This window comes from Silene latifolia, chromosome 2 (assembly GCF_048544455.1).
Source record: "Silene latifolia isolate original U9 population chromosome 2, ASM4854445v1, whole genome shotgun sequence".
Classification (NCBI taxonomy): Eukaryota; Viridiplantae; Streptophyta; class Magnoliopsida; order Caryophyllales; family Caryophyllaceae; genus Silene; species Silene latifolia.
The window spans coordinates 145,581,558-145,602,290 of record NC_133527.1 but is presented as its reverse complement, the minus strand read 5'-3'; the positions used below and the strand labels follow the sequence as shown (position 1 = coordinate 145,602,290).

Here is a 20,733-nt window from a genome sequence, read left to right as displayed (position 1 = left end):
AAACCCTCTCAACCAAAAGCTTAACCTGATGGTTGAAGTTCCAAGATCGATTATATACTCTAACACCGCCCCCCATTTCTTAAGTTGAATTTCAGAATATGGTATAGGGGAGCCTGTGCACTAACGTAACCACTCTTCAAGCCTAATGAATATTCGAGTGAGGGGGCATAATAAGATATTAATATAATATTTGAACATCAACCATTAGCTTACGCTTTTGGTTGAAATGGTTTCTTGATAAATCCCTACCATTAGTTTAAACTTTTAGTTGAGCATAAGATAAAAATAGTCATTTTATACAATGTGTTATACTATCTTATAGCAAAAGAGAATACAAAACCTTCAGTAATTTGCAATTTAACATTTCATCAACTAGCAAACACGAAAGATAATACTCCCTATTATAGAAGGTACACTTCAGTTTTATTTTTGTGCACTTGAATTAAGAGAGCGAATTAAGTGAGTGAATATGGACCACACAAAACATACCAACCCACATGTAATTGAATTTGGACCACATGAAACATCCAAATAAGGATATAAGGAAGATAACTCGAATAATCCATTCTAAAAAAGAGCGAATTTCACCTTAAATAGGAGGGAGACTTGTAAAATTTATTTCTAATGAACTCAATTTCGACATTATGGTACTAAAATTCTGCACAAATAACACAAGTACACAAGTCATTTATGGACATAAAATCGGGATGTTTACCATCTCCATCGTCACCCGAATCGCCCCACCAATCCTTTTCCATCATAGCTGTTACTGGTTAGTGGAGCATTTGGCACATATTCATATAGAACTGTATACACAGACTAATAGGGGCAGCTGATTTAAAGCTTTATTATTAGCCGGGAAAATTCCTTGAAATTCAAATCTAGAAACAGAAGAAATTCATATTCATATATTCGTCCATGAACAAACTCCACCCTTGTACTCTTGTTCCCTTTAACATCCTTACACCAAAATGATTCCAATTTTAATGGACACCCAAATTCCTTTTCTCTGTTATACACAAAAGCCAAACAATTCCCTATTGTTAGCCGTCCGAATTCGCTTTTTAAAAATCGATCATCCTTCTCATCAGATTCTCTTCTTTTTCATACTACTACTCAAAATCTACTTTATTAACTTGAATTCTTTTCACCAAGCCAAGAATCTCTTTCTCTTAATTTTAATTTGTGGGTTTTGTTTTAATAATAACAAATAACAATTCAAAAACCCCTTTTAACGATGCCCACCACATTTGTTATTCTCCCTGTTTTTCCATCATCTCTTAAACCCCTTTATTTGCCTTTCTTTCTCAAATTCCTGGGGTCTCTTTCAACCCCCCCTAAAAACTCGTCTTTCGCCTTTTCCAAACCGCACCCCATTTTCTCTTTACTTAGACTCCATTTTCATGGCTGATTCTTCTCAAGTCAACCATTTTTCTCAACCCTGCATTTATGGTACAACCTCTTTTTTATTCATTACTTGTTTTTTTGTTTTTCTTAATTGGATTCTCTGTCTCTGAATTTGTAGCTCATATTGAGTATATATGCTTGTAAATGTCTCTTCGAACCCAAAATAAAAGTTAGATACTTTTGGTTTTCTTCCAACTTTGTTATATTAGCAACCCGAATTTCCTAAATTAAATCATTAGAAAAAGGTTTTGTACCTTTTATACTTATACATGCGCAATTTCACAACTTGTAAACGGTCTTACATGAGACAAACTAGAGCAACATGGGTATGTTGAATTACGCACGTAAAAGCCCGGGTAATTTTTTAAAGTGTTATGCTTATATGAAGTAGTTATGGTGTATATGTGACTTGGATGGGTTGAATTATGGCAGTAAATCTATGAATCAATGAAAATGTTGTCAAGTTTGTGTTTTTGTGATTTGGGTCATTTCAGTTCCTATGCACATTTTCATTTTAATAGGTCTTACTTAGTGCGGTTTTATGTTAAGACCTATTACAATTACTTCTTCGTTGTTTTAACATTATTTAAATCGGTTGTGACTACGTCTTAACTTAAACCGTTTGTTTGAAACAAGTATTTGTGTTTTTATTTATTTCATCGACGTATGGATGTTGAATTATGCAAGCAAATGCCAAAATGAAATTATTCAAGTTTTGTTATTTCTGCAAGAAAATGTTCTAATGAACAAATAAATTTTGACTTCCATAAATTGCGACCTTGCTTATATTTTCGGGGCGATGGCTAGTGAAATAAATTACAAGTCCTGAATTTAAGGCATTGGATGATGATAATACATGGTGTATATTGTTAGAGTATAAAACCGATCTTGCGACTCCAATCATTGACTTAAGCTTTTGGTTGAGATGGTTTCTTAACATATAGTCTCTATCTATTTTGGTAATTGTCATAAGCTGTTAGTCTTATAGATAGAAGATTTGTGATCATAAATTACTCAGCTTTAACATGATAAGCAGGGCTCCCTGCTTCGTCTAATGTAGAGAGGAAATCCAAGTTTATGAAATGGCTGAGTAAAGTTTTTAAAGGGAGTGGAGGAGGGTCTAGTCACGGCTCATCGATTGGCGGTCGGCATCCACAGTTTGATGAAGACGAGAACATGCTTTGGCGACCGCCCCGTACTTCCCTGGTAACATATATCCACAACTTTTGCTCTGCTTGTTTGGTTCACTTTGCCGTGCAATTATAATTTTGGCAAAATGTAGGCATTTCGGATTCTCATTACAAAAATTGTCATGTAGAAGGAATGTTATAATTTGTTTTTAGCATGGAGGGAGTCACAATGGTTGTTTTTACCTTGATGTGTTTCGAGCCTAGGTCATGACTCATGAGCACCATTAATCAATCAATAACTTTACCTATTAAACTAGTTGGCTTCTGAAGAAAGAATGTCAGAAGTAGAGATCACACTCTCAAGTGTGATTTAAACAGTTAAAAAGTTGTGTTGTATGTTTCCTCCCAAATGAATGATGAGAATTTGAGGTTGTGCAATGTCTGATTAAACTCAAATACTCCATTTGCTGACCTTCAGGATGGTCGGCCTAAACCGGAGAAAGGCAGAGAAGAGGTAGACCATTCACTTGCGCTTTCTTTGGCAGACGACGTCAGGAGACCAAATGGTGTGTGTATGTTGGAAACTTTTCCTTATATATCTTCTTCTAATTAAATGAGGTGATTGCTGAATTAGTGGTGTCTTCATATTTCAGGATATAAATGGCGGTCGGAAAATGAGGATGAAGTTGCAAGGGGAGTACAGGACAGCCTGCATAGACCTTCCTATCCTCCCTATATGCCCTCTTATCCTGACTACCCTCCTTATGATCCTGTCCCTTTCTGTCCTAGATCATACAAGTAACATTTCCTACCCCTCTCTTTCTATTTAAATCTATCATACATTCATACATTCATACCCTCCCATAGAATTTGTATTTGATCTGCTGGGGATCCGATACAGATTATGCAGCGGATGCAATCGGGATATTGGGTATGGTAATTATCTAGGATGCATGGGAACCTTTTTCCATCCAGAATGCTTTTGCTGTCGCTCTTGTGGATATCCCATCACTGAACATGAGGTACACATGCTTTGGATTTACTATTTGCTTGAGATAACATATGCTCATCGTTTCGACTGTACTGAAACAAATATCAGACAAATCTTACCCTTTTCTTTTGATTCAAGTTCTCTTTGTCAGGGAGGGATCCATACCACAAATCTTGTTTCAAGGAGTTAACCCATCCAAAGTGTGAAGTTTGTCATCATTTTGTAAGGATCTCTGTCTGTATTCTGTTCAAATTCTACTCACAGGAAACGTACAGAAAAAAGAAATTGAAGAAACAGACCGAGTATACCATTTAGATCGTCTAAAAACGTATTCTACTCTATTCCAGATTCCTACAAACGCAGCTGGACTGATCGAGTATCGATGCCACCCATTTTGGTCCCAGAAATACTGTCCCTCACACGAACAGGATAACACAGCTCGTTGCTGTAGCTGCGAACGTTTGGAGGTACCAACCATAACTCAAATTTATTGTATTCAAATTTCTGTAAATGTATCATATTCATTTGCTGATGTTACCTGTTTTTATAAAATTTCAGTCCTGGAATACAAGGTACATTGGGTTGGAAGATGGGAGAAGTATATGCTTAGAGTGCATGGAATCTGCAATTATGGACACCGGCGATTGCCAACCTCTATATCATGCCATTAGAGACTATTATGAAGGCATGAACATGAGATTAGATCAGCAAATTCCCATGCTTCTCGTTGAACGACAAGCCTTAAATGATGCCATTGTAGGAGAGAAAAATGTACTTACCGCAGCTTTTTTTGTGATTTCCTTTGAATTGTTTTGGATCAAATTCTAATGTGGTGGTTAATTTGTTGATAGGGATACCACCATATGCCGGAGACCAGAGGCTTATGTCTTTCTGAAGAGCAGACCGTCACTAGTGTATGTCCTTGCCTTCTCATGTGATTAGACATGACAAAAATGACGTGACCCGACTTGTAATCAACCTTTCTGATCCTAGATGACTCAATTAGGACAAGAACTAAGTTATCCCAAAAAACCAGGCTCAAACCCAAGAAATGATCCATTTGTCGAGTCTATTCTGGATCAACTACTGATGATCCTTGTCTCTCCAAATGTTCAGATACTAAGAAGACCGAGAATTGGTGGACATCGATTAGTAGGAATGAGAACACACCCTCAAAGGCTAACTCGAAGATGTGAAGTAACAGCTATTCTTGTTCTCTATGGTTTACCGAGGTATGACAGAGAGAAATGAATATACTCAACCCAATTAAGCTATAAACCTTATTTTTTCTTCGCCTTCAAATACAGGTTATTGACTGGTGCTATACTTGCTCATGAGTTGATGCATGGCTGGCTACGACTTAAAGGTATGGATTTTGTTCAATCTTGAGTTGGGTTTGTACTTTTGGCTTTGCATCGGGTTAAGCCGGTCAGGTCAATACTGCCTGGTTTAATCCTAAATCCTGAGTTTCTGAAAATCTACAGGTTACCGAAATCTAAGCCCTGAAGTAGAGGAGGGCATCTGTCAAGTTCTGTCTTACATGTGGCTGGAATCGGAAGTAATACCCGGATTCAGAGGCATGGCATCGACATCAACAGCCACATCATCATCCAATTCATCGTCAAAGAAAGGAAGGACTTCTGAGGTGGAAAAGAAGTTGGGAGAGTTCTTTTTGCACCAGATTGCACATGATGCTTCTCCAGCTTATGGAGGAGGTTTCAGAGCAGCCAATGCAGCTGTAAATAAATATGGATTGCGTCGCACTCTTGATCATATTCGCTATACCGGAAGTTTCCCCATTTAAAGAGATACATCCATCATACCCTTTCCACGACATTATTACACGATACAACACAACACAACACAACACAACACGATACTTCACTTGTGGTTGCTCGGAGTTGTCGACCATGAAAATCTTAGATGAGTACCACCCTTGATTTTAATGGGGTCCTTCTCGATTCAGCATTCATAGATTTTCAGTGATTATACATAATAATTTGTTAAATGTATTGTACTTTGAAAATTGAAATGTAGGAAGAACTTGAGTCCTAATTTGTCAAATTGCGAGTGATGAACAATGAGTTACTGAGACGAGATTCCCGATTTATGATATGCCAAAAAAGTTTTGCGTCTGAATTCTCAAGAGTCAGGACCTCTTTTTCCCATGCATGTCATTCGTATTGTTATCCCAGCTAGTAGTTTACGACTTATGTTTTACCTCATTTTTCATGTCGAAATGTGGAAGTGGGTTGAAAAGTACACACACTAACAGCATTTTCCATCACACAAAACTTGCCTACTAACCGAAAAGGCCTCAACATAAATGGATAAGAAGACGCAACTGACGATAACTACCATTGATTTTTTTTTTTTTTTTTTTTTTTTTTTTTTTTGTGAGAGTGAAAAAGATTGCTAGCTTAGGCTATAGACATAACTATAGCATGAGCAATCCTAATAATAAATATTACATTGAACCGTGGCTAAGAGAAAAGCAAACCATAAATCTAATAAAACCAACACCGTTTCATGACAAAAGAGACACCGGTGACAAGCTGGTAAGATGAGGTAGAATGGTCACGAGCAACTCAACCCCTGAGAAACTCCCATCATCACCCCTCCATCGACACACCTAATTTCCACCCAAAAAGTAGCCTCACCTGTCAATCTGTCATCAACGGGGTGAAATTCAGAAATCGTTGCTCCAACGAACACTACCTGTGGTACATCCAAATCAAAGAAAAAAAAAACATCCAGATGAGATCAGAGGATGCACACTGCACAGCACATTGATTTCCTGCTTCTTTAATTATCACAAGCCACACCACTCTCAAAACCAGATTCATCACAGTTTAGTAATCTGTTCTAACTTCTGAGATGGGAAGACGTGTAACCCTTTGGCAATAGCCAATAAGAATCATCGAGACACATTAATATCAATGCTGTCGAATTCTACAATATTTTCTCAACAATACAGATTGCTCCGGTACATGACGTAAAACATAACAGAAAAACTAGACTAAACATAATTGCTACTTTGACATTAATCAGACTTCTTTAACTGTTTATACAAGTAAATTTTCCTTCATTATAGAAAAGAACCAAAAATTGTCATCTACTTGGATGTCTAGACCACTGAAAAAGGAAAAAAAAAAAATCCATGAATGTAGTACGTTGCCTGTCGGAGAGATTTTCCTAGTCAATATGATTACTTCTTTCCGGATTATTAGTATAATGCAGCTACTGATCTGGAGGATGACTTGACAAAAACTTCTTCATTGCCTCGTATGTCATAAAAACAATGCTAACACTAGGCACAACCTTGTAGTATTCAGGGAGTATTCCCCTGTACAATCCTCTGAAGCCTTCACCTCGGACGATATGCTTTAACGTACCGAAGATGCCCGTATTGTACACACGTGCTCGTCCACCTGCTCCTTCCAGTTGCATCCGCCTCCTCACCAAATCAATGGGAAATATAACTGCATCCGCCAAAACAGCATGATAAATAAAGATATTTTCCAAACGCAAATATACTCGGAGAGAAAAAATGCAAAGGATAGCGCAACCTGGTCGAGTATGATATTTATGGATAACTATTAAAAAATCACATCCATTTTCAAAAAACCAGTAAGAATTCAATCTAAGTCTAATTTTCCAATCAATAATTATGTCAGCAGAATGATAGTATTTGGAGTTAAGTGAAACTTCAATATGATAAAACAATCTACACGTGGAGTTATGGATACAGAAGTGCCTTTTCGTCTGAGGCCAAGAAATATGAATCTAATGTTTAGGCCTACGGAAAAAAGCACACATGTTTGACCACCTGTTCTGAATCTCCATGTTTAAACAACAATATCAGACAGTCATACAAACAAGAGTAGTTCTAGGGTAACAGTGTGACAAGCACTCTACCACACGCACCGACCCCGACTCAAAATGTTGATGGCTGGACTGCTGGAGGTTAAGGAAGGAATAAAATGAAGAGGAATCTTTAGAGGTTAACTAATGGGCCATGGTGTTAATGTGTGATTTTATGAAACCACCTCATAGTCCACAAATAACTGGCATTGTAGTTCCTGAATGATGACTAATCACAAACATAATTCCAGAAAATTCCAATCATGTCAGGATCTCAAGATTTTGATAATGTCACGGCAAGAACTAATTCTTGCATTTGCTTGTCACTACCGAATCATAAATGAGGCAACTAGGCAATACTGAAGCTTCAGAATAATGGAAGCTAGCAAGTATAAAACTATGAAGAGGTGAAGTGGAAATACACGGTTATTTAAGTGCCATACTACACTACAAAGCACGCCTAAGTGAGAAGCATACCTCCAAAAGAGGAAGCCTCTCACATTTGGCATAGAGAGTGTTTCAAATCATCCGAGACCGGTGCCTCCCTAGAAAAGGGATCAGCTGCACTGCTTGGAAGATGTTATGCAAAAATTGTGGCAAGATTGGGTTAATGGAAGCACAAGATTACTTAAACAAAGAATGAAAAATGCATTTTTTATATTTTAAGCCTTACAAAATTCACAAGCGACAAACAATACAATCTTGTTCCCTGGCTCTAATCAGTCTTGTTAGACAATTAATGCAGAGCCAGCACATTGACCTGTTTCTCTGCATCAAAAGCATAATCAAGAACTGCATCTATTAACATCTTTGTAACAGTCATGCGGAATCATCTAGGAAACAAAACTACAAGAATCTAAGAAATTTCATTCAAGAACCCTCTCTCTTCCATGCTGGCATTATTTATAAGTAGGGTGAAAAAACTCAAAGCAGCTACAGATGACTTTGGTCACTCGTTGAAGAAGCATCAATAAATTAGTGCATGATAACTACTCAAAGCTACTGTTACACTTTTCAGCAGGCGGCATATAAGGTAATCATTACGAACAACAAAATTACGAGGATCTCAATAAACAGACGTCATAAGCTTTTTCCATTCTAGAAGTTAGGCTTACTCACCGGTTGATGAGGCAATGCCAGAGACACTTCCACATGCAAGACTGACGAGAGCACCGGAATCATGCGGCCTGAGGTCAATTAAAAAGCAAAGGAAGTAACTAAGCAAATGCAAATTAGCAGAAATATACATAACACAATGAAGTTAACTAAGAGTCTAGAACTTAAGAGATGGTCTCACACACTAAAAGTGTGAGACAGGCTCGTGTATTTATTAGGTGACTTCTGGCTAACTAATATACAAACTATATGTCGGGTGGTCTCACAAGAATAGTGTGTTAGACCGTCTCATTTGAGAATTTCAGAGAGTGAACTTAGTGTAGTACGCACCTTTTTATCTGCCACTGGGACCTCAAGGTTTCATAAACGGAGAAGCTGATTGCTATATTTGGCCCCACGCTCTGTAGTTGTAGGAGACGGTCAGATGAGACTATATACGGACACATACTCAATATGAAATGAAATTAAATGTAAAACGAAGACCATACCAATAATGTTGGTCCGAGTCCTTTATAAAGACCAAAAACGCCTTCTTCTTTGCAAATAGTGCGGAGCGCATGCCATATACCATTGTAATACATCACATTTGTCTGCAGAAGTTTGAAGGAAACTTATGAAACTGATGGTAGAGAGTTCATGTTCATTCAGAAAATAAATGAAAGCAGCTCAAACTCAGTTATTGGTAAATATCTACAGTTCTTAGGCAACTGGTCAACTTGTAAATGCATGCCCTGTGACTGGCTAAGACAAAACGAGAAATTGAAACAGATGAATGCTATCTCAGTAAAATAATTCATATTATTTTATAACAATAAAAATAAGCTGTATCCATGGCTGCTAGTTCTGACGTATATTATGTTGCTATTATCCATACAAATTAGATTCACATAAGATGACTAAGAGAAAAAAACAAAAAAAACCCAATAATCTACAATGGATAAGCATTCAGCAGACATACAAAGGCAGAATAAACAGAATGGGGAGAGTTCCAGGTAGATTCATAAGCTTACTTGAGCAGCAAGGCGTGTCCTCACTAGATCAAGAGGATAAGTACTTGCGGCAGCTGTTACTCCAGCTAAAAAACCACCCGTCAATCTCACAATAAGGTGGGCACCTATGTTTTCACTATTGCTCTCTAATCCCGGAAATGACTGCAAAATCTGCACAAATTTTTCAAAAAAAAAAGTCAGACCAAGTAGCACCCCCAGAATGTAATTAGATCACCACCCAAAAAACACAAAAGGAAAATAAAATAAAATTTAAGCTTATGGAACATGATACGAACATTCTTGTACCGCTCATACGAGTAAAAGCTAACAGAAGAATATGGAAGGCGATGAGCGATTGTAACCAGATTTCCTTTCCAAAATGCTTTTAATCCTTCCTCATGCATAACCCGTGAAGCCTCCTTCCATATGCAAGCTTTTCTCAAGGTTTCAGCATTTGAGTGCATTCCTTGTATCTAAAAACATACACCACATTAAAAAGAATTCTCCTACATAAACTTGACGAATCCCAGTGAAATTTTTAAGGAGAAAAAGAAAAGAGTAATGACACTTGAAAAGTACACTGGCATCAACTACAAAAAGGAGTTTCAAAGATAAACCTCTCTAATTATGCAGTGCCCATTACAGAGTCGCAGTAACTTTACAGTTTATTCGAAAAGCTAACGTAGAATAGGAAATAGTTCATTTAAGCTCTATAACCCTATTACACCATCCCAAGCAAGCCCTAATAGATGAAAGCCGATTCAGTTAATTGATTCCATTCAAAACCTACAACTACTCACAAGTCAGAGTTCTTCCCATAAGAAACAAATGAACCAGTAAATCAGGTAAACCTGAAAACCTCAATCACATATTCAGAATTCGCGACAGAAAATAAGGTAGCAATTAAACATCGCATGGAATTTCTAATTAAAGATAAAACTTTGAAATTACCCAATTAAATTGACTACCCTCTAATTATGCTCAGCTCAACAACACAACATACTTAATCCCAACAATCTAACCAAACATTGAATTAAGTACTCCCTCCGTCCCGGTCATTTGTTTAACTATGGGTGTCTCATTCATACTCTTGCACAAGCATTACAAAGAACAAATTCTCATATAATTAAACTAAACCCCTCAACAACCTTTATCTTCCTCAATTTCTTCCATAACTAAATTCCTTAATTGACTCAAAAATCAACAGCTAATCACACCTTTAATTAGCCATCACACTGGAAGTACAATTACGTATACATATCAAATGGAACAGAAGTATTCCGATAAAAACACGGGTAATACCTGAAAGAGAATGGTGAGACGAGCAAGAGGGGCGGTACAAGTTTTACTGACAGCGCCGGCGATTCCACCGGCAAGAAGCTGAGACACCGTACCAATTTGCGATTGATGTTGTTGCTTCACTTTGACGTATTTCCTCGTACACCCATCTCCTACCCTCGCTTCCGTCTGCATTTTATCTCTCCTTTTTTTTCAAAAAATATGCAGCAAGCTTTCTTGCTTATTCAATGTCGCAAACCCTACAACTTCATCAATTAATCACTACAATGGTCAAAATTGGGGATTTATTGATTGAATGTGTTGAAATACTGGGTTTTGGACAACCCTAAAATTTGGGGATTTGTAAGAGATTGGGGATTGAATCAAGAGGAAAACAGCAAGTTTTGTTCTCTGCGTAATTTGAACGAAACGAGGTAAAAATAAATTATGGAAGTTAAGTGGTGAATTTTGATTATAAACGTGGTAGAAAACGACGTCGCTCGTAGTGTATATAATTATATAAACCGACAAGGATTAAATATCAGTTGGTAATTCAATTGTTCTTCCGTAAAGGGTAAGAGAGTAATTGCTGTTTCCTAACACATACAGTTGGAGTATTATATACTGGATTTTGTAATAAATAAAATAATTAAAGGTTAGGAAATTTACGAGTATCCAAGTAGGAAAGTTATGCTTTCTGGAGTCGAATATTCTTTCTCGTTTGGGTTTTGGAGTTTGATGCCCACGTTTCTTCTACTCCTAAGGTGACTCTTTACTCTTGACTCAATTGCAAAGCGACCATGTAAAATTGGAAAAGGCTTGACTCAATCCCATCCGAGATTACAGCTTAACATCAACCAAAGAATGATACAAAAATCAAGAAAATAAAAGAGGAAAAATTCTTGTGTACTTTGGGACTTGGGAGGACCGTTTGACCGTTCTCTTTACATCTAAAGGCAATTCATTAAATGAAATGTTATAAAAGTTTAGGTGTAAGGCATACAGTTGTCCACGAGAATACAAATTTTTTTCATAAAAGAGTGATTTTGAACCAATCTCTCACTTAGGCTCCGTTCTTTTGGACTGAAATTGTCTGAACTGAAGTTAATGGAGCTTAACTGAACTGAAGTAAACCGGATTTATCTGAACTGAAGTAAACCGGATTTATCTGAACTGAAATTATAATAATAATAATAATAATAATAATAATAATAATAATAATCATAATCATAATCATAATCATAATAAATATTAGGCTAATTTGATAACTTATACCTACAATAATTCATTTTTTCAAATCTTATACCTAAGATAACTTTTTTTAAAATATTACACCTAATATAAAATTTTCTTATATACTTGATACCAAATGTGATTTCCGGTGAGAAAAGAAGCCTGACTCCGACGGAATTCAAATTTTTGACCTAAAATGTTGTATTTGATTCCAGTTTTACCCTTCACTTTGTTTATATATCATCTTCTCTTCACTTACTTTATTTCATGAAACATTTGTCCTACATTTTTCATCTAATTATTCCCAGATTCAATCTCTTTCAATTCCTATCTTCTCGTCACTACTACAAGTTATTGAGGTAACTTTTGTAACACTTTTTTTAAGCCCAAATCCAATTTGAGGATAAGAATTTGCGACAACAAATCTACTGTTGTACAATACTCAATTTCCAAGCAAATTAACCAACTAAAAGTAACAATATGAACTCTAAACAAAGTTACTAATATCACCTACAAAACTCGTGTACACCTATTTCCATCAATTTAAATTGAAAAGGGTAAGAAAAAATGCAAACAAAAACCTTAATTAAGCGAGTTTATGAAGAATACGATAAAAAGATGTCATTTAAACCGAAATTATGAAGAGAAATTTAGGGGGAAAAGCTTCAAATACCTGGATAATTGGTTAGGATTGACCGGAAATGCGCAAGATGAACTTTATTGCTTGTAGACGATAATTTAGGTTTTTCATGTCATTAATTTTGGGGATTTTCTCAGTTTTTGATTTAGGGGTTTTCAAATAGGAAGATTAAAAGGTGAAATAAGATAAGGGTTAAAAGTGAAGAGGGTAAATGAACACATATGTTCACTTAGGGGCAAAACGGTCAATAAACATTTGTTCTCACCGGAAATCACATTTGGTATCAAGTATATAAGAAAATTTTATATTAGGTATAATATTTTAAAAAAAATTATCTTAGGGATAAGATTTGAAAAAACGAATTATTGTAGGTATAAGTTATCAAATTAGCCTAAATATTATAACAATATTATTCATTAATAATAATATATTAATATAATATTATAATAATAATCTAATAAGATATATAAAAAATAAAATAATAAAATAATAATAAGTATAGTGATGGGGCATATTCTGCACCCGCTGACCAGTCAGCATATTGAGCAAGGTCAAAGATATCCACAGCAAGTCTACGGCTTAGACAGCCTAACCGACGCCACCTGTCGGCCTGTCTCTTGTGCCTCGGCGGGGACAACTAGCCCGCCGAGGCACGCATCCGCGAACTCATATCCAAGACCCCTCGGCGGTGAGTCAACAGGGCCCGCCGGCCTGCCATGGGTCCCTCGGCCAAGGGGTAGATCAGTCTTTCCACCTGCTAGCCACTTGGCCACTACGTGACAAAAGGTGAAAGTCTATAAATACTCCTCAACTCTCATTGAGGAGGAGATCCACAATTTAACCTAAGAATCACTATTCATCTGGTAATATCTTCCTTATCTCTCTACAATATATACTTGACCAAGTAACAACAGCTTATCTTTCTAAGTTTACTGACTTGAGCGTCGGAGTGAGTTCGCTCGGCCCGAAGCCGAGCCCTCAGTTTGCTCATTGTTTCAGGAGACCGCAAGGAGGAGTCAACCAAAGACGTCATTCTACAAGCACGGGTGGTAACGTATAACTGCTCTGGAATTACACCCGGAACAATTGGCGCCGTCTGTGGGAAAAGATACTAGAAGCTAGTCACATTCATTCCCAAACAAAAAAAAAACAAAAAAAAAACAAAAACCACCCAAAAAGCTAAGAAGATGTCAAAACAACAAGAGGTATTCGTAACTGACGAAACCGAGTTCTGCCAAGATAACACCGTACACAGTTCTGGAGTTGCGCAGCCCTCCACCGGCCGGGTAATTCAACCGGAGTACGGGATGCCAATAATACCAGATACGCCGCTGCCCGCCAACCAGGTCACCATCATGGGACATGTGGTCGATGCAGAAAACTAAAGCTACTCTTGGACTTAATTGGTAGTACGCCGGCTCACACTCACACCGACAAGAGCGGCGGAACCCGTCCAGAGACCAGGGCCCGAAATGTGACTCCAAGAGACCCGAATGGAGCACTTTGGAAGAAGCCGGCCCCGTCAAGACGCCGGAGGAGCCCAAAGTGCTAGTGGTAAACCTAAGTCCTTCCCGGACCGCGGGAGGACGGCGTCGCCACGGCAAAGACCGACGAGGCCCGCCTCGGAGAAGTGAGAGAAGTCCGACTCGCCGAGTCGGAGAAGAAGCCCGACTCACCGAGTCGAAGAAGAAGCCCGACTCACCAGAGTCGGAGAAGAAGCCCTTCCCGCCACGGGGAGAGGAGCCGGACTAGGAATGCGATGAGCCGATCGCCGCGTGTCGTTCGACACGTGGTCAGACAGCCCCTCAATGCCTACGTCCTTGAAACCGCCGTGCCAACCAAGCTAAAATTGCCGGCGTTCACATACAAAGGGGATAGCGACCCCACCGATCATGCCGAGGCCTTTGAGTCGTACATGTCGGTGTGGGAGCAACCCGACGAGGTCTGGTGCCGAGTCTTCCCAACAACCTTGCATGGGATGGCTCAGAGTTGGTACAAGGGGCTACCCGACGGCTCGGTATACTGTTACGCCGACCTAAGGGACGCCTTCTTAGCCCAGTACTCTTGCAATAAAAGGAGGGCCGTGGAGGCATCGGACCTCCTGACTATCAAGCAGGAGGGAGGCGAGTCTCTCCGAAGCTATGTAAAGAGGTAGACGCCACGACAGTCACCATCAAGATACAGGCGCCGTCGCAGTCACCCCAAGAAGTAGACGCTACGGCAGTCACCCCAAGAGGTAGACGCCGCAGCAGTCACTCCAAGAGGTAGACGCCACGGCAGTCACCATCAAGATATAGGCACCGTCGCAGTCACCCCAAGAAGTAGACGCTACGGCAGTCACCCCAAGAGGTAGACGCCGCAGCAGTCACTCCAAGAGGTAGACGCCACGGCAGTCACCATCAAGATATAGGCACCGTCGCAGTCACCCAAGAAGTAGACGCTACGGCAGTCACCCCAAGAGGTGGACGCCGCAGCAGTCACTCCAAGAGGTAGACGCCACGGCGATCACTATAAGGAAGCAGATTTCATGACAGTCACTACCAGCGCGGTTGATACTCGCGAAAGCGATCAGCACGCCCTAGGAACGTTAACACAGTTGAGATACGCATTCTAACTGCCTCGGCCAGGCCGAGGTAGAAACAAAGGAAGCGCTCAATTAATGACGTAAGAAGACAACTCAGACGAAGACAAGAAAAGACTTCGGCCAAGCCGGAGGCAGAATAAGCAAACTCTTATTAAAAATGATCAGGTTACAAAGTGAGGAAAATACGGACGGCGTCCCCATAAGGATAAGCCAAAACACAACCTACCAAAGTTGTACAAAATACGGGAAAAGAAAGGCAAAAGGTTACGGACATATCATTTAAGCGCCAAAAGATGGCGGGAGGAAAGGCTTAATAATTGGCCCCCGAACATGCCTAAAGCTATCCGAGACGCCGGTGAGCCTCGGTGACGACGCCCGTCTCCCTATGCCTGTTGCTTCTTGCCATCGCGCGTTAGCGATCGTCCTTAATGGGCGACCCGAGGTCGGCGATCTCGGCTTTCTCGCGACCCCACGCCTCGGCGGCCTCGGCTTTCTCGGCGACCCACGGCCTCGGCCAAAGTGTCATTGCCTCTTTCCACATCGAATGTCCATTACACATCCATGTGGAGAGGGGATATGGTACGGCCTAAGCGAGCCATGCCGGGAAGAAGAAGCGGGCGAAATTTTCACTTGCGCAGAATATACGCTCAACATACATCGGAGCCCATACCACGGCATAGACTACGCTGGGGGGGCAGTTGATGGGGCATATTTCGCACCGTGACCGACATCGACAAGATATTGAGCAAGGTCAAAGATATCCACAAGAAGTCAACGGCTTAGACAAACCTAACCGACGCCACCTGTCGGCTGTCTCTTGTGCCTCGGCGGGGACAACTAGCCCGCCGGCACGCATCCGCGAACTCATATCCAAGACCCCTCGACGGTGAGTCAACAGGGCCCGCCGGCCTGCCATGGGTCCCTCGGCCGAGGGGTAGATCGGTCTTTCCACCGCTTAGCCACTTGGCCACTACGTGACAAAAGGTGAAAGTCTATAAATACTCCTCAACTCTCATTGAGGAGGAGATCCACAATTTAACCTAAGAATCACTATTCATCTGGTAATATCTTCCTTATCTCTCTACAATATATACTTGACCAAGTAACAACAGCTTATCTTTCTAAGTTTACTGACTTGAGCGTCGGAGTGAGTTCGCTCGGCCCGAAGCCGAGCCCTCAGTTTGCTCATTGTTTCAGGAGACCGCAAGGAGGAGTCAACCAAAGACGTCATTCTACAAGCACGGGTGGTAACGTATAACGGCTCTGGAATTACACCCGGAACATATAGTAATAATAATATATTAGTGATATAAATGATAACATTATTAATAATAATATAATATATTAATAATAATAACTAAAAAATAAATAATATAATAATAATAATAATAACAACAACAAGAATAACAATAAAAATAACAATAACAATAACAATAACAATAACAATAATAATAATAATAACTTATTAATATAATAATAATTAAATATAATAATAAAAATAAATATGTGATTAATAATAATATAATAATGAATATATTAATAAAATAATAAATATAATATAATAACTTATTAATATAATAATAATAATAATAATAAATATGTTATGAATAATATTAATAATAACGAACATATTAATAAATAATAAATATAATATTACAATAATAATAATAATAAATAAATATATTAAATATAAATATAATAATATAAACAATACGAATTAATTATTAATAAATATAATAATAATAATAATAATAGTAAATAAATTAATATAATAATAATGATATGAATCAGAATATAAAATAAGAATAATAATATTAATGTTGAAATAAACTAATATGAACTGAACTGAACTGATCTCAACTGAACTGAACTGAACTGAATGGAGTTGAACTGAAGTGAACTGAACTTATTAGAACTAAAATTAAGTCCAAAAGAACAGGGCCTTACTCATTGAAGAGAGTAGAGAGACCCACAAACATATCAAAAATTGAAATAAGTAACTGTTAAATAATCACAATCCGTATTAAATTTAAGACGAGTTAAGTAATATGAATAAAACAAAAGCAGAATGCATAGGAAAAAACAACAAAATTGTCTGTCTGATATGCTCAAGTGGGATGATATTTGAACCGTGTTTATATTAAGAGGGATACATTTGTTTTAAGAGAGATGGTTGAATAATACACTCTAAAACAAAAATATATACAGTACTTTCTATCGGGTCAGAGAAAATATTAACCCGAAAGAATTTGACAACCTGTGTAATTTAATCCCATCCTACTTCTATTAAACAACCTGACGTTATTTTTTCAATACATTTGTTACAACACAAAATCTCATTATAGACGGCAACTATCCGTCTATAACTAAAGACGGAGCAAGTAACATGTTATATTACGCATAAGACAAACAACAACTTGTATGGTGAAACTCAAAAATGTCATCACTTTAAAGATATTTACCCATCTCTTACTATAGACGGATATATCTGTCTATAGCAAGATTTGCTCCACATACAAATGTAAACTATGGGCTAGTTCAATTAGTTTTGGTTAGAAGTCGGTGAGGTAGAGTACAAGGTAGGCAAAGGATCTATAGATGATTGGTGATTGGTAAAGGTAAGCAAGAGTTCAAGTTAGCTTTATACACGTATGACGCAAAAAGGAATGGTGGTGTTTAGAGGTCTTTAGAGTAATAAAAGAAATGATATTAATTTACCACAAGACCATAGTCAACAAGCCCGTCTAGCTCAGTTGGTAGAGCGCAAGGCTCTTAACCTTGTGGTCGTGGGTTCGAGCCCCACGGTGGGCGCTTTTTTTTATATTATTAAACTAATTCTTTAGGAGTTGCTATTTACTTCATTACCCATTCTAAAGGAGACAGAAGACAAATTTCTCTAGTTTGAGAATTAGACCTTCAACATTTGGGTTAACAAAATATATGAACATAAAGTACATCGATGCATAAGCAATAACTACTCGTATAAGAATGTAAAAAGATGGCATTTACTATTTACAATACATATTTTCTTCCTAAATCATCAGTTTACAACAATTTCACTAATCTTCCAAGAAAATAAAATTTAATTAGGTGCCTAGATTAGTTGGAACAACAAGGCTTCTTGTTAAAATTATTATTAACATTCCCAACATTAATGGTCGTCCCTTGAGGCACAGTACCAGTAGCTTGTTGAGCAGCTAATGCTTTCCTACTAATAATCTGGTAAATATCTAAAAGAATAACTTGGAAAGCCTTTTCAACATTGTTAGACTCCAAGGCTGATGTTTCGACAAAGGATAAACTCTCGTTCTCGGCCAGGGTTCGCCCATCCTCATCAGAGACCGCCCTTAGATGCCTAAGGTCGGACTTATTGCCGGCTAACATGATGACTATGTTGGAATCAGCATGGTCACGCAGCTCGTGTAGCCATCGAGTCACGTTGTCGAACGTTTGCTTTTTAGTTATGTCATAAACTAGCAGGGCTCCTACTGCTCCTCTGTAATATGCACTTGTTATGGCTCTATACCTCTCTTGTCCTGCTGTGTCCCATATTTGTGCCTTTACTACCTTTCCTTCTACCTGCAATTACTCTAATTAACCTTCAATACAATAAATAATCTATCATGCTATTAGAGAGTATTGGCCTGCAACCAATACAATATCCGTCTTAAACACTAGGTTGAGACCTGTTCGATATATCTATCTAGCACCAAATGACATTTTGGGTAATCCTGTAAAATGCAATTACCTGTAAAGTTCTAGTCGCGAATTCGACACCAATGGTAGACTTGGATTCCAAGCAAAACTCATTTCTAGTAAACCTTGAAAGAATATTGGATTTACCAACTCCTGAATCCCCAATTAAGACGATTTTGAACAAATAATCATACTCATGATCAACTTTGTAAGACATTATTTTATTTTCTTATCAATCTAACATTTCTATAAAATCAAGTAGCCATGTATAAGAAATGAGATTGATTTGCCTCCAAAAATAATGGGGCAGGTAAATGAATGTCAAAGGGTAATATTAACCAAATTACAGCTCATAATGTTCTTTTGGACCTTACTAATTTCGCCTGAGGTGCAAAATGGACCATGCAAATTGTAAGGTGATCATAAACAAACAGGTAATTAAAGGAGCGAAAAATAGATAATTTATCATAAAACGGGAATTAAAAACAATTGAGAGGATACTGTTTGGTTGGTAAACAAATAAGCTAGATAAAAACATATACAATTACATCTTCTGTTTTCCTAAGAACTATTTATAAATTAAACGGAGTACTCCGTAGGTTGTATCCAGAAAAGGCATGTGATTACATAATAAACAATCTTATATTTATAATTCAGAAGGCAATACTCAATTCAGGGCGTGCCACGTTATTAATTCAGTTTTTTTTTTTTTTTTTTGGAAATTCATGTTATGGTGAGACCCGTTAGTGTGCAATGTATTTATTTCTTCAGAATTCCGGCTATACAAACATACGACAAATTCCGTCTTAGAACAAATACTATGAAATAATACTATGAAATAATTTTATACATTCCGAATAAATAAAATTAATGGCATATAAGCGGAATGAATTACAAATCGGAATAAATGAAACTAATCCCCTATCTACTAAAAGAATAGGGGATCTCAAAAATTTTCCCGCTAAAATGCACATTTCTCAAATAAGGAAATTAATGATAATGAAGTGCATTTAATAAATAAGGAAACTAATGATTATAATATATTTCATTTACTTATTATTTTTTCATTAAAATTAGTCTTTCATCAAATTATATTATTTTCCCTAAATTCTAAACTATAATATTTTAATTAATTAGAATAAAATAAAATTGATATAAAATTATAAATTATTAAATCTTTTATTGATAATATTATTAGATAATAACTTGAACCATACCACGTATAAAAACAAAACTGTAAATTGTTGTTATTAGTTTCATGACAAAAAAAATTGAGAAATTTTTTAAATTGAAATTACTAGCTTTATGGTATAAAAATATTTTCATTAATTACATTTCGGCTTATTACTCAATTCTCTTGATTAATTTTCATTTCCAATTTTTTTTCGCAAAACAAAATTCAATGATGAGAAATGTGAAAAATTATAAGCTACCTATTTTATATAATATTTTATAAATATAGAAACTCTATATACCGTGCATGTAGTGCACGAGGTCTAAACTAGTTACAAATAAATGAATTACATAATTTAAAAAAAATAAATAATAAAATTACATAATTACGAGAAGGAATCAATACTATATATTAATTCCAGAAACCAAAGGACTTCAATGTAATTAAAGAAATCTATACAAATTAATTATACTATATAGTTTTAAATCGATAGTACCGTGTGATGGACCTGATAAAGGGACCTCAATGTAAATATTATATAGTTTTGGTTAAAAATATAATATAAAGATGCCTTGATGAAGAATATTTATGGAAATTACATTAAATTAAAGTAATAAAATTTAGAAAACAC

At 37.2% G+C, this 20,733-nt stretch overlaps 3 protein-coding genes and 1 non-coding gene across 9 annotated transcripts; 2 read left to right on the top strand and 2 right to left on the bottom strand.

The window, feature by feature from the left end:
- The first annotated feature begins 644 nt into the window (after nt 1–644).
- On the top strand, nt 645–5,667 carry LOC141643076 (protein DA1-related 2). 6 transcript variants are annotated; one of them, XM_074452097.1, is made up of 12 exons: nt 645–1,452; nt 2,444–2,613; nt 3,016–3,103; nt 3,191–3,335; nt 3,439–3,559; nt 3,667–3,750; nt 3,876–3,995; nt 4,087–4,299; nt 4,380–4,442; nt 4,645–4,760; nt 4,836–4,894; nt 5,013–5,667. In XM_074452097.1, exons 1-12 carry the CDS (start codon nt 1,404–1,406, stop codon nt 5,330–5,332), a joined length of 1,548 nt encoding a protein of 515 aa, XP_074308198.1. In that variant the 5' UTR covers nt 645–1,403; the 3' UTR covers nt 5,333–5,667. The 6 variants fall into 6 exon arrangements, with proteins under 6 accessions (XP_074308198.1, XP_074308202.1, XP_074308200.1 ...); XM_074452101.1 differs by having other exon boundaries at nt 826–2,229; nt 2,352–2,613; XM_074452099.1 differs by having other exon boundaries at nt 831–1,452; nt 2,468–2,613.
- A 751-nt stretch (nt 5,668–6,418) lies between these two features.
- Nucleotides 6,419–11,222, bottom strand: LOC141643077 (uncharacterized). The gene is made up of 7 exons (XM_074452103.1): nt 10,800–11,222; nt 9,794–9,970; nt 9,519–9,668; nt 8,997–9,098; nt 8,839–8,909; nt 8,512–8,579; nt 6,419–7,010 (listed from the first exon to the last, which is right to left on the bottom strand). Exons 1-7 carry the CDS (start codon nt 10,968–10,970, stop codon nt 6,769–6,771), a joined length of 981 nt encoding a protein of 326 aa, XP_074308204.1. The 5' UTR covers nt 10,971–11,222; the 3' UTR covers nt 6,419–6,768.
- A 6,748-nt stretch (nt 11,223–17,970) lies between these two features.
- Nucleotides 17,971–18,043, top strand: TRNAK-CUU (transfer RNA lysine (anticodon CUU)). Its single transcript has one exon. It is a non-coding gene; the product is annotated as a tRNA-Lys (tRNA).
- A 71-nt stretch (nt 18,044–18,114) lies between these two features.
- On the bottom strand, nt 18,115–19,258 carry LOC141643075 (ras-related protein Rab2BV-like). Its single transcript, XM_074452096.1, has 2 exons — nt 18,981–19,258; nt 18,115–18,811 (listed from the first exon to the last, which is right to left on the bottom strand). Exons 1-2 carry the CDS (start codon nt 19,143–19,145, stop codon nt 18,332–18,334), a joined length of 645 nt encoding a protein of 214 aa, XP_074308197.1. The 5' UTR covers nt 19,146–19,258; the 3' UTR covers nt 18,115–18,331.
- Nucleotides 19,259–20,733: the final 1,475 nt, after the last annotated feature.

Coding starts and splice junctions, on each gene's coding strand:
- LOC141643077 (XM_074452103.1), bottom strand. CDS start 10,970: ATGCAGACGGAAGCGAGGGTAGGAGATGGGTGTACGAGGAAATACGTC. Junction 9,971..10,799: donor GTCTCACCATTCTCTTTCAG/GTATTACCCGTG, acceptor GTATGTTTTTAG/ATACAAGGAATGCACTCAAA. Junction 9,669..9,793: donor CGTATGAGCGGTACAAGAAT/GTTCGTATCATG, acceptor AAATTTGTGCAG/ATTTTGCAGTCATTTCCGGG.
- LOC141643075 (XM_074452096.1), bottom strand. CDS start 19,145: ATGTCTTACAAAGTTGATCATGAGTATGATTATTTGTTCAAAATCGTC. Junction 18,812..18,980: donor TCGCGACTAGAACTTTACAG/GTAATTGCATTT, acceptor GAGTAATTGCAG/GTAGAAGGAAAGGTAGTAAA.
- LOC141643076 (XM_074452097.1), top strand. CDS start 1,404: ATGGCTGATTCTTCTCAAGTCAACCATTTTTCTCAACCCTGCATTTAT. Junction 3,104..3,190: donor CGACGTCAGGAGACCAAATG/GTGTGTGTATGT, acceptor TTCATATTTCAG/GATATAAATGGCGGTCGGAA. Junction 4,300..4,379: donor CCATTGTAGGAGAGAAAAAT/GTACTTACCGCA, acceptor ATTTGTTGATAG/GGATACCACCATATGCCGGA.